Genomic DNA, 13,328 nt, shown 5'->3' on the forward strand with positions numbered 1-13,328 from the left:
CCAGAATTTGTAAAGCCAATGGTATGTGCACTGGAATGTCTGCTGCGTTCCAGAATTATCTTTGTATAGAGTTGGGTATAGTGATCCAATTGTGCAAGGATCATGATGCTTAATTATTCCCTTTCCTGACCAAGGAAAGTTGATTCCTGGGGTTGCAGGACCTCCAGGGATGAAAAGGGGGCCTACCCTGAAGAGGGGAAGGAGGTAAAATCATTTCATCCCTTTCTCCATTTTTAGTGCAGCCTCCCAAACCTGCATAGTTAGCCCTCATGGGTCCTGTGAGTCAGGGGACCTGGTCTTCTGGGTCAGAAAGGACTGCGGGGAGGGGGACAAGGGAAATATGCTCATCCATAAGTACCTTTGGTGACAGATCACTGGTTCCGACCCTACACTCTCAAAAAGGCAACATTTAGGGAACCAGTTTTTTTAAAAGAGACCAATTTATTAACAGGGCTAGAAGATTTAGCAGTTTCTAATCTCAGTGATAAACATTAAATAAACATGTCATCAATGAAGCAAAAAAGTTCTACTCGGTAAGGCTGCCTGCTACCAGTGTATTCAACTGTTACAATATTCAGAATACCGTTTTCCAAAAAGACATGACAGTTTCAGAATAGCTACATTTTTAATGTTCACTTGTTATATGGGCTCAGTCTACCCTTGAATGGCAGATGGTCACTATTTGCAATTACTAGCCAGTTTTTTCAACTGTTTTTCATGAGCAACCTCCCTTCAGTTGATTGAGAAATCACTTAACCCCAGACACCAACACTACTTTGGATTTGTTTTTATAGCCGAGGTTAAAGCACCCTGATCCAGACCAGCATGTGTGCTTTGTGGCATTCCACTGTGTCCTTTGAGATAGCTTTGCTGGCAAGAGTTCCATGTACAGGTTGAATATCCCTTATCCGGATCGCTTGGGACCATAAGTGGTCCATATTTCAGATCTTCCCGTATTTTGGAATTTTTGCATATACATATTGAGATATCTTGGGGATGGGACCCACAGTCATTTATGTTTTATATACTTTATACACAGAGCCTGAATGTAATTTTAAACAGTATTTTTAATAATTTTGTGTACACTGAACCATCATAAAGCATAGGTGCAATTATATCACCAGAATACCTGTATCAGCTGTTACAAAAGAGCCACAACAAACTAACAAACTAACAACGGCAGGCTTTCATACGATGCAGTGTATGCTGTAGTTTATTCTTTTAGATGAGAGGAAACACTGAAAGCAGGCAGCACAGATCTGCCTGCATGCCGGCTCAAAGGTTCTGGTTTTCGGATCAGTCCAGATACGAGATGTCTGGATAAGAGATACTCTACCTGTACTTGATGCTTGCTAAAGAGACTAGCTAAATCAGAGGGGAAGGCAACTTTCCTTGCCTCCACAGTCACTTCATTATGGTAGTCTGATAAATGAAAGCAAGTTTTAAAAGGGATTATGGGGGAGAGAAGGGTGAAACATTAATTATTAAGTTATAAATGTCTGAAAAAATGAAAGGAGAAATTTATAGAGTAGCAGTGAGACCAAATTCTGCAAATTGGCTGGTTCGGTTTAAACATCTCCATTTTGATAATGCTTTCCAATTATGAGATATAAACACAGAAGTCTCCATTTTCCTTGCACCAAATTTCCCCCCTTAAAATACACGCTTTAACATTTTTGAAAAAAGGCCAGCCAATACTGATGACATTAACATGGTATGGAACCAAAGGGGGGGGGGAAATGAATATATCTGCTTATCTGCAATTCAGCATGATATGCTATTACTACGTTTAAATTGTTAGTTTCTACCAAAGTTAATAAAACTCTCATCAAATGGCATCATATATATCTGAAAGAAAACAACTGGAAAAAACAAAGTTCATATCAGTTGCATACCAAATGATAAACTTTATTTGCAATGTTATAGCAGCCAGTGTGGTATTGCTGTTAAGAGTGACAAATTTAAGAACAAGAGACCCATGTTTAAATACCCACTCACTATAAAATACATTAGCAGTCCAATCCTAAACAAAGTTACACCCTTATAAGTCCACAGGGTTGTTGAGGACAGAATGGAGCAGAGGAGAAAACCATGTATGTTGCCCTGAGCTCCTTGGAGGAAAGGTGACGTAGAAGTGTCTAAATAAATAAAAATGTAAGCTGAAAACCAAATGCATACAGTTAGAGCACAGACACTGTTTATTTAGCATCACAACCCCCTATAGACCCACTTATTTAGAAGTAGTGCATTATATAAAATGAAAAATGGAGAGAAATCTGATACAAATGTTAGGCTGTGGGTGGATGAATTGCTTAACTTTTAAAAAGTGGAACTGGTTACAGTACAGTAATATTTGTTAGTCTGCTAAAACAAAAAATTGGGGGGGGGCATAAACTGGGCAAAATGCCAAGATATAGCTGTTCACAATGTTGTGGAAGAAGAGGAACAAGGGAATGTTCCAGTCCTCAGTATTGGATGACTCTCCAGTTAAACACTCTTGCTAATAATTTTTTCAGAAGATATTTAAATATGCTTCTCTCTTACATAGGAAGGATGGGTATTCTAGGCAACAGTGATGGTCTGCCTTGCCAAGATTTAGTAGGCCACATATTTTAAACAAATTTTAAATTAAAGGACACCAGTAGAAATTAAAAATCTTGGAGTCCTGTCTCTTGGAAAACCCTTCTTGGTCTTGGCCCCCCTTATTTGCAGGACCGCCTCTCTATGTTCTGCCATGACAACTTCGCTCATGTCAGCAGGGGCTTCTGCAGATACCAAACTGCAAGTGGGCAAAAGCAACAACTAACCACACATGTGCTTCCTCCGTTGTGGCTCCCACCTTGTCGAATGGCCTTCCTAAGGTCAGGAAAGCTCCCTCTCTCCTGGCTGTCTGCAAACTATGCAAAACTGATCTTATTGTAAGCAGAATAAGACCAGAAGTGCATGAGATTATAAATACAACACACCTCTCAAAGAGCAAAATATACTCCATAGAAGATCTAAAAAAAACCAAAAAACAATAATACCTGTAAGTTTGATTTTGGATAGACGGGCCAAAATTCCTGGTAATTCATCCAGGCTTGGTTTCATCTCTTTCCACTGTTTCTCTTTCTTTGATGAAGTTTCCGTTACAGTTTCTAAGTTGTTAGTGACTGTAGTCGACTCTAGGCCTTCATTTATCTCCAGTTTCTCAGAGGAAGGAGGCAGAAGAGGTGACACAGACCTCACTTCATGGATAACCATTTTTTCCGGGGCCAAGTGCTCTCCTTCAGTGAAAGGAGATGCAGCCGATTTGGGCTTCAATTTTGATTGCTGGCAGAGCATTTTGTTATTCTGTGCTACATACTGAAAGCAACAAAACATATGGTTAAAAAACTAGTAATGCCATTTTAAGGCATGTACATTACTTCTACACACCAGGATGTTTTCCTGTGACAGTTCAACTGAACAGAAGCTGGACTGGTTTTATTTCTACAGGTAAATTTTCCCCAATCTATTTCACTAGTGATTCCTCTGGCATAAAGCCATTGTGATCTCTTGAAAGAATAGTTACCTATCAATATTAAGCAAGAACTCTTGATAAGTTCATTTTTGAGAAATGTGAATTCACACTAAGGTTTTAATCTACCCTATTGCATACATCTTATTGCAAATGAAAGTTTTTAAATAGAATGAAGCATTAAAACACAAATGCAAATGCTTCCTCATCCCTGTGGCTCTGCCCCATCCCCAAATGCTAACCTAAATAAAAATATCCCACGAAGTTTCCTCAGTGTTCGTATTTCACCCAGGGATGATAACCAAGAAAGCCTTCTTGATCAATCTGAGGCCAAAGTCAGACATTCAATTAGCCATAAAGGTAGTATGAAGATAATACCATGTTGTAAGCCATTTATGCGAGTGGTTTCTTGTAAAGTGAGGTGATATTAACTGCCCAGCTTGAAATGGTTCTATCTCATAGGTTGAGTGATTAAAGCAGCCTAATGGATTAGACCAATACCCATTCAATCCAACCGTTTCCAATAGTGGACACTGAGATGTCTCTGGGAACCTTACAAAAGGAAAGCCATTCCCTATTTTTCCCTCCAGTATCCAGCACTCAGCATTATGTGTGCGTGCGTAAAGTGCCGTCAAGTAGCAGCCGACTTATGGCGACCCCTTTTTGGGGGGTTTTCAAGGCAAGAGACTAACAGAGGTGGTTTGCCAGTGCCTTCCTCTGCACAGCAACCCTGGTATTCCTTGGTGGTCTCCTATACTTGCTCTAAACTTGATGGTTCATATCTGACCCATGAACGGAGCCACTCACATCTTATATCTCTGTGGGTGTTTCTGAGTAGCCAACAATGTAATTGGGTGAAATACAAATCTAAGACTGTGACAACATAAGAAAATCTTGGGAGTTGTATCCAACTGCTGCCCTCTGCCCACAGATAAGCAGTTTACTTGCTTTTTGATGATTTCACCCCTCCAAATGCAGACCCCACTTTGCCCCAGCTACTCTGTTTGTGAGGGTCCCCATGCCCTTGGGAGGGGGCATACAAGAGCAGAACTTAGGGACACTCAGTAGGGCTGAAGCAGGAGGGAAGAAAGCTCCACAAGTTCTCTGAGGGCACAGTTTGTTGAATTTGGTTTGGTAACTATACAGTGGTCAAGTGACAATAGTATTGAGATTAGTGATCATTTAGGACTTTCTGTACTAAACTGCTTCTTAAAGCTTTGTCAGCATAAAAAGATGCCACCACAATACATCTTTTAAGGTTCCACAAGACACTGTTGCTTTGTTGCACTTTCAACCTCTAAGTAATATTGTTCCACGCTTCTATAAGATGCCCATGTTTTTGCAACTTTATCATCCTTTCACATTAAATATATATCAGATGGTACTTCATGTAAATAGCTACAATCCCATTCATACAAATATCTTGAGCACAGGATACCAAGAACTAATATAATCTTGTGATCTTTGTAGTTGGGAAAGCTCCTGTTCTCTGACCTGCAATGACTTTTATTGAGGATAAAGCTCTAAATAAATACATATGGTCTGTCCCTACTAAACTAAATGGAAATATGCACAAGATCTTTATGTACATACCAGAACAGAGGAAGAATACTCCCCCTGTGCTCATTAGACAGGTTTACAGTGAAGGTAACTGTGAAGGAAACAAATATTTTGTCTCTTAGTGCAAGGTAATAGCATTTTATTAGCTTACCATTCGTTTGAGGAAGCTTAATTGTTGAAATGTAACTCCTCTTGCTTTGGTGATCCTGAACAAACATGCAAATTTGCATGGCACTTGCTGCATGGCTTTTTTTCCTGAAGGTGCTGGAAAAAAAGTCCTACAAAAGAGAAATGATAAGGGCTAAATTTATATACAGTAAGGAGGAAAAGTAAACCAAGTATTGACAAGTATTAGAAGCACAGCAAGACAAAATATAAGAAAGTAAGGGAGGCATGATGGTGTTTGCAAAATCTTACAGGAAGTTAGTTGTTCAAGGTTTCCTTCCAAACAACCCATCAAGCTAATCTCTTCCACTACTGCTACTGCCATTGGCTATAAAACTGTTTATAACTAGATGAACATCAACAAGATGGAATATTTACTTAAAAGTCGGTGTTGCCCATAAAAGTAGCATGCGAGTTTAACATTCACATCAGAAGGGGTTTTTTACACCATCTGCAATGTGTGTGTTTATTACTGATCTTAAAAACTACTAGCTATGATATAAGACAACCATAAAACTTCATTTTTAATTGTCACAGTAAAACTCTCATGACAATAAAGGAAAACACTGAAGCAATGTTTATGAGTCTGGTGTACGTGCTTCAGTTCCTCAAGTCAATACACCACAACTGTATAGAACACTCACTAAAAAGTGGCTTTTGCATCTGGACAAGCAGTTTTGTTTAAACAGGCATTCTTCATATCACAGACCAACAGTGCAGTCCTAAGCACAGTGATACCTGTCTAAGACCACTGGACTTCGAAAGGCTGATGCAACTCTGCACAGTAAATTACTCAGAAAAAAACATATTTAGTGATAGGTGTTACTCCTTTTTTATACAAGACACATATTTCACGGAGAGAACACAAGAATTTATCTAAAAAGTTAAAGGACTTTGATAGAATTAGGGGTAGGGGATTCTGGTGACAGACAAATTTTAAACAGGTCTTTTTCAAAAGGTAAAAGGCATCCAAAGCAAAAACTGCAATACAATACTTATTCAGGACTTATTTATTTCAATTGCCCCTTTCCGACTCCTGTTTTAACCACTGCAACTATGAATTCACTTATGGATTTCAAGTCAACTCTCCCCACCCATCTACACATACACTCATTGATTACAGCCCTCCTAGTGGCAGATTTATTGTCTTTTAAACAAAATTAGATCATCAGTATAAAGGGTGGCCAGCCAAGTGCAGAGGATCAAGTTATAAATGCATTCTGAATTTCCTTTCAAAATATAAACTTATTATTCTTGCTTTTTAAAGAAAAACGGGAAAAACTGTGTATGTGATTAACTTGCATTCAGTAAATTATGTATATCTGCAAATTACTGTGTGATAAATAAAAAGCAAGAAAGACAATATGATTATCTCTCAAGGCAGGACAGGATTCTTAGAAGTTTCCACGTTATCAAAAATTAGACATGTTGAACCATTATTAAATAATACATTATTACCTTGTTTAGAATACTTAGCCAAGTTACTGCATTTACCTCCACCTCTAGTAATATTCTGCAAAGTATTAATGGGGCAGTGCTCAACAAAAACTTTAAATATTATGACAACTACTAACTACTCTTCTATAGCATAATGCCTGAAAGAACACTGAAAAGCAGTCAGTTTGACAGGTGGCACCATACTAAGTCCACTTTGACCTAGAATAATTAGGCTAAACGTTTACAACCCTTAGATATTAACATGCACGAGGTGACTGCTTAAGTTGGTGGTATACTACAAACTGTTTTTGTTGCTTTGTAGATTAAAAACCAGAAAAAATGGGGTTCCATGGGAGGAGGTACCAGCTATCCTGCCAATTTACTTGGCTACTACTAATGACAGATAGTTTTGTGATTCAGGGCAGGGTTTGGAGGGTCTGTATACAAAAATAGAAATACTATAGAAATAGAGGGTCTGTTTGGAGGGTCTGTATACAAAAATAGAAATACTAGATTAATTCACACTCAATTGCAGTTTTGAATAGGGAAATCCACTGATGACTGTCTACAGGATAGGCTCTATTCCCAGTAGCAAAAAAAGTAATATAATATGATGGGCTGGGTGGTCCTTGATTGGCGGTGCATGCTATAAATTTAGTAGAGCAAAGGCACTGCCATGTACTATTAATACCATGCCTACGGACAGCAATCCCACAGCAGCAATTTGTTTTTACCCTTTCACCTAAACTCCTGGAGCATTCTGCTTATTCACACTATATGATCACTCCTTCTTATAACTCCTCTTGACTCTGTGCAATCTGGCTTCTTCTCCTCGAGTTCCACTAAAATTGCCCTCACCAAAATCTTTTCAGTGCCTGATTTAAAGATCCCGCTGTCTTTGAAATCCTTGCTGCCTTTAAAACAGGTGATTACTCTCTGCTGCTTGACACCCTTCTAATTCTATGTTTCCACAACTGTGTCCTCAGCTCGTGATACACCTTTCCTCTATATTTCTCACCCCAGAGTTTCTATAAGGATCTCTTCACCCCTTCAGCTATTATCTTTCTATCCACTATCCAGATCATTAAATCCCATGGTCTTTCTCTTCCATAATCTTTTATACCCATTGACATCACCACCATCCATCCTGTAAAAACGTTTGGCTAGATCTTTGACTCTCTCCCTGCTTTGTTTCTCATACTGGCTTGGCTCCACCACAGTATTTCTGCAAATGGAAGGATCTCCACCTACCCATACACTGTGACTTTCTCACCTTTTCCCTCCCACCGGAGCAGCAATGCACCACCCAGTCAACTGCTAAATCACTTCAGTTCACCCTTTGCAATATAGCAAGGGCAGAGCCCTTTCTCTTGGACATCTCAGCAAAAGTTCAAGTTCATATACTAGTAATTTCCCTTTACTGGAAATAACTTGTGTTATTCCCAGGATCCATCATTCCACTATGGGGAATTCCAGTCCCAGAGCACGGATTCCAGTCTCAAGTACTGTCATTCCAGTCCCGGTGCAGTTCATCTGGACCCAGGAAAGTCATTCCACTATTGGGACTGGCATTCCCATCCCAGTGCAGTTCATCTGGGCCCAGGAACCAGCATTCCACTCTTGGGGCTGTCCCAGTCCCAGAACACTTCTTCTACCCCCAGGGACCATCATTCCGCTCCGGGGGTTTTCATTCTGTGGCCAGAACAGTCTAGCTGGGCCTAGGGACTGCAATTCTACTATGGAGACTGTCATTCCAGCCCTACGGTAGGTTTCTCAAGATCCCTTCTACATTTGCATTGCCTCTTCTGTGTACTGAAATGCATTTCAATGGAGTTTGTGCCAATCAATTGGCACTCCTGGCTCCGCTTATATCCAATGGATGTTCATGCATCTCCCCTCGCTCCAAATAGGCATTCTTTGAATTCATTTTAGTACATCCTTTGTAAAGACTTCTCCTCTTAAACGATTCCGCCGTTTTTCCTTTACTGCTGCATACCACTGGAACTCCTCAACCCAGAACATCTGTATCATTCTTTTCTAAACACTTCCTCAAAGCCCACTTTTATCAACACCCTCCAATGAAAATTAAGCGTAAGCACGTAAAACCGAGCACCTATTCTTCCTGGTTTACTGTGGCCTTCCCCCGAAAACGCACATGAGATCGATCGTTTCTCTCAGGACGGGGGCCTAAAGCTTCCCCCTCCCCGGAAAGCATGATGCACATTAACGCTGACGTATCAACAACAGCACCGTTATTAAACAGCAGCACGCAATCGTTTACCAATGAAGCACCAATTATAACGGGAAAGCGAAGAGAGGGCTCTGCTCTCAACACGCCTTTGCGAAGTTCCAAAAGTCTCCATTTGTGCGTTTTTTTATTTTTTAAAAAAGGCCAAAGGGGGGGGGGGAGAGAGGATGCGCGCGAAGAAGGCGTACCGTTTCGCGATCACTGAAAGCACCAACCTTCCCCTCGGCATAACCCTCCACGACAACCTCTCAGCACCAGGGATGAGGACTGCAGCCCCCTTCCCCGCTTGGCGACTCAGGCCACCCTCCGAAGAAACAAGAACAGTTATTTATGCTCCCTCTTTCTCCCCTCCCCCCTTTTTTGGGGGGTGGGGGTACCTGCGAGAGCCCGAGGCGGGCGACGCTACCCAAAGGCCGCCCCGTCCTTCATTCCCCTCCGCCTGGAGTCCTGGGCGCCGCCATCTTGACCGGCCTGACCTCCGCTCCGCCTTCAACTTTACTTCCGGAGCCCAAGGCGGGACTTCCTGTTTGTTTGTGTGAGAAGCGTGGCTGTCTTCGATTGAGAGGGGCTGAGCTAACACGGGGTTGACTCATTCCGGGTTTCTTTGCAGGGACGCTTTTGTGTCTCTCTAGGGCAAAAATGCAGGGGAGGTTTTGCCTTGGTTTTGCTGCTCTCTAGATGCACCTTTCCCCCCCTCTGAATTCTCAAAACTCTGCCTGGGGGCTTATTGTTGAGTTTTGAGAATTCAGTTGGGGGGAAATGTGCATCTAGAGAGCGGCCAAGCCAAGGCCATTTCTGCAGGGGAGGTTTTGCCGCTCTCTAGATGCACATTTCCACCCCCCCCCTCTGAATTCTCAAAACTCTGCCTAGGGGCTTATTCACAGTGTTGGTCTGTCTGCAGTAGTAGAAAAGGGCCAGAGTCCAGTAGCACCTTCAAGACTCACAAAAATATTTTCTGGCGGGGTGTATGAGCTTTCGTGAGCCGCAGCAATCTTCTTCAGATACTGCGGCTCACGAAAGCTCATACCCCGCCAGAAAATAGTTTTGTTAGTCTTTTAAGGTGCTACTGGACTCTTGCTCTTTTCTGTTTGTGTGTGTGTGAAGTGCCGTCAAGTCGCAGCCGACTTATGGCGACCCCTTTTTGGGGTTTTCATGGCAAGAGACTAACAGAGGTGGTTTGCCAGTGCCTTCCTCTGCACAGCAACCCTGGTATTCCTTGGTGGTCTCCCATCCAAATACTAACCAGGGCTGACCCTGCTTAACAGCTGAGATCTAACAAGATCAGGCTAGCCTGGGCCATCCAGGTCAGGGCTGCCCTTTTCTACTAGGGGCTTATTGTTGAGTTTTGAGAATTTAGATGGGGGGAAATGCTCATCTAGAGAGCAGTGAATCTAAGGCAAAATCTCCCCTGCAGAAATGGCCCAAGGCAAAACCTCCCATGGGTTAGGCTCATCTCTCGAGGAAGAGAATGTGTGTATTTCGTTACGTGTCCTTTGAGGTTCCCCCTCTGTTACGCCTGCTGGCAGAGGGAAAGTGCCGAGTGGGGAGGCGGCCGCTTGGCTGTCGAAGGTGCAAGAACATATAGTCACATAGGATTATTCACCATAGGATTATTCACCGTGGGTAGCCGTGTTAGTCTGTCTGCAGTAGAAAAGAGCAAGAGTCCAGTAGCACCTTAAAGACTAACAAAAAATATTTTCTGGCAGGGTATGAGCTTTCGTGAGCCACAGCTCACTTCTTCAGATACCCTGAAGAAAGCTCATACCCTGCCAGAAAATATTTTTGTTAGTCTTTAAGGTGCTACTGGACTCTTGCTCTTTCGCATAGGATTAACGTTGTGATTTCCGCACAGTAGCAAACTCTGTGGCTTGCTGCACGCTTGGGACTTGCTGATGAAAGCACAGCAATATCTTTTGGGGGTAGCTCGGGCTGCGGGGATGCGGATACACGAGGCTGAATGCTGAGTCGGTTCTTCCGCCTGCCCGAGCTGACTGGGAAAGATTCCACGCAAAGGGTGTGGTCAAACAACTCGTATGAATGCCAGGAGGCCTGCGCTGTTACGCCCATGTAATGCAATCGAAGCAAAATCTAGCCTCCAGCACTGTCCATAAAAGAAGAACTAGTTCTAGGGTTGCCAACCTCCAGGTAGTAGCTGGAGATCACCTGCTATTACAACTGATCTCCAGCCGATAGAGATCAGTTCACCTGGAGAAAAATGGCCGCTTTGGCAATTGGACTCTATGGCATTGAAGCCCCTCCCCAAACCCCACCCTCCTCAGGCTCTGCCCCAAAAACCTCCCACCGGTGGTGGATAGGGACCTGGCAACCCTAACTAGTTCTGAACACTAGTCCTTCACTAAAAATTAATAGTAGGCATGCTTATCTGATCCTGGAGATCAGGATCATCCACAACATTCCTCAAGTTGATTGTATTCCTGAAGGCAAAAAAAAAAAAAAAAGAATCTGTATCTATTTCTTTACACAGAGCAAATTTTTTGGAAAGGATGTGTTGGAGCAGAAGAACAACCCAAAGGAACAGCCTTCAGCACTTCTTATCTCCTAGCACAGGGGTCTCAAAACTGCGGCTCCAGAGCCGCATGTGGCTCTTTGGCCCGTTGAGTGCGGCTCTCCGAACTTGGTTTGGAGCCTCTGCTCTTGCGCCCGCTCGCGCCGGCAGCCGGGCTGCAGAGCCGGCGCGCCTGAGAGAGAGAGAGAGAGAGAGCGTGAGAGAGCAGGCGAGCGGGCGCGCTGTCTCTCCCCCCACCCCGCCGTGCAGAATGGCCGGGTCCCCCTTGCCCTCAATGGTTGGGAGGCTAAAGCCTGACCTCTAGCCGCGCGATTGCTGGGCGGCCGGCTCGGCGGTTCCTGCCCCCCCGCCTATCAGCTGTTAGGCAGGGCGGGCTTCCTTTAGTAGACCTGGCCTCTGGCTGAGTCCCATTGGGAGGCCATGTCTACCCACTGGCTTTCTTGGCGGTAGGCCTGCACTCCGAGGAGGGGAAAAAAGTCCCCCTTCAGAGGCCAGGTCTACCAATTGGCTTCTATGGGCCTCCGGAGGCCAGGTCTACTGCCAAGAAAGCCAATGGGTAGACCTGGCCTCCCAATGGGACTCAAGCAGGAGGCTAGGCCTACCAATAGGCTTTTATGGCGGTAGACCAAGCCTCCAGACGAGGACTCCGGATGGGGAGGGGAAAATGGCAGGGACTTACAATTTAATTTTTATCAATAAATAAGATCACTATTAAGTATGATATCAAGTTTTATTCAGTGTACCTATAGTTTAATTAAGACTTAAAACTTTAATTAAAGTTTATTAAGTTAATAAACAGTGTACCTACCTATATAGTTTAAGTTTAAGAAATTTGGCTCTCAAAAGAAATCTCAATCATTGTACTGTTGATATTTGGCTCTTTTGACTAATGAGTTTGCCGACCCCTGTCCTAGCACCTTGACTCAAGCCTATGAAGATTGAGCACAGTTAATATGCAGCACCTCTAGTTTGATCCTTGGTGCCTCCTTTGTCACCTGCTGCAGTTTTTGTTTGATGCTGGGATTTTTACACTGTTTATTTCATATTTACATTTCAGTTCTCGGGCAACAGTTGCCTCCCAAAGCAGTTCACATTGATCACTATAGCCCTGGCCCTAGGGGCTAATAGACGAAAAAGCTGTGAAAAACAAAGGAGGTGGAAGGCAAAGGCAGAGGGAGGGGACCAAGTCTGGAAATGTCAGAAAGTGAATATTTACGTCTAGTTGGGGCTAAAGCCAATCTTTCTTTGATCATACTCTTCCTTGGAGAAAGGGTTTGCAGCCTCCCCCTGGCTTTTGTGCCTCAGGCTGATGGCAGAAACCACAATGTCCTTTTCCTCGCTTCAGCAGTCTGTAACCAAGTGGCAGATAGAGCAGAGTGTTTTCTTTTAAAATAAATAACTAAGCTGTTGGTTGTCATGTGAGATGTTGCTTTGGAATCCCCTAAAGAAACGTATGTTGGGAGATGTTCAGAAGCTTCTTTTTCTTAGGACATCTAGATTATCTAGTGCCCATTTAGGAACTAGTGACAGGCTGGAAGTTTGTATGTTTACCCTTTCTAGGGAGTTTTGAATGAGTCTGACTTTTCTGGCTTTTCAGTAGAATGGGAAGCAAAAAACTGAGAACTTTGAATAACGCTTCTCTTCATTTATTTGAACATTTATTTCATCCATGAAGAGAATTAAGTATTGAAATGAAACCCTGTTGGAAGATCATTAGGAAAGCTTATTTTAAAAAAACTGTGAGGAAGAAAAGACCTTTATATAATTAATAATTCTAACCTGCCCAATTTGTGTTCCACCAAGCCAAATTCAGACCACCAGCCTCCTGTGACAACCCACCTAGATCTCAATAAACGACTTGTTTTACTGCCCACTGGGAATTACAAATATAG

At 42.8% G+C, this 13,328-nt stretch overlaps 1 protein-coding gene across 1 annotated transcript in view; it reads right to left on the bottom strand.

The window, feature by feature from the left end:
- Positions 1-5,303, bottom strand: part of LOC130486391 (protoheme IX farnesyltransferase, mitochondrial) — a 131,739-nt gene extending 126,436 nt beyond the window's left edge. The window contains exons 1-2 of the mRNA XM_056859658.1: positions 5,211-5,303; positions 3,027-3,345 (exon numbers count right to left, since the gene is read on the bottom strand). Of these exons, the coding sequence (XP_056715636.1) occupies positions 3,027-3,345; positions 5,211-5,303 (412 nt within the window). The remainder of the gene's footprint in view (positions 1-3,026; positions 3,346-5,210) is intronic.
- Between the last annotated feature and the right edge of the window lie 8,025 nt (positions 5,304-13,328).

Source organism: Euleptes europaea, chromosome 1, assembly GCF_029931775.1.
Source record: "Euleptes europaea isolate rEulEur1 chromosome 1, rEulEur1.hap1, whole genome shotgun sequence".
Classification (NCBI taxonomy): domain Eukaryota; kingdom Metazoa; phylum Chordata; class Lepidosauria; order Squamata; family Sphaerodactylidae; genus Euleptes; species Euleptes europaea.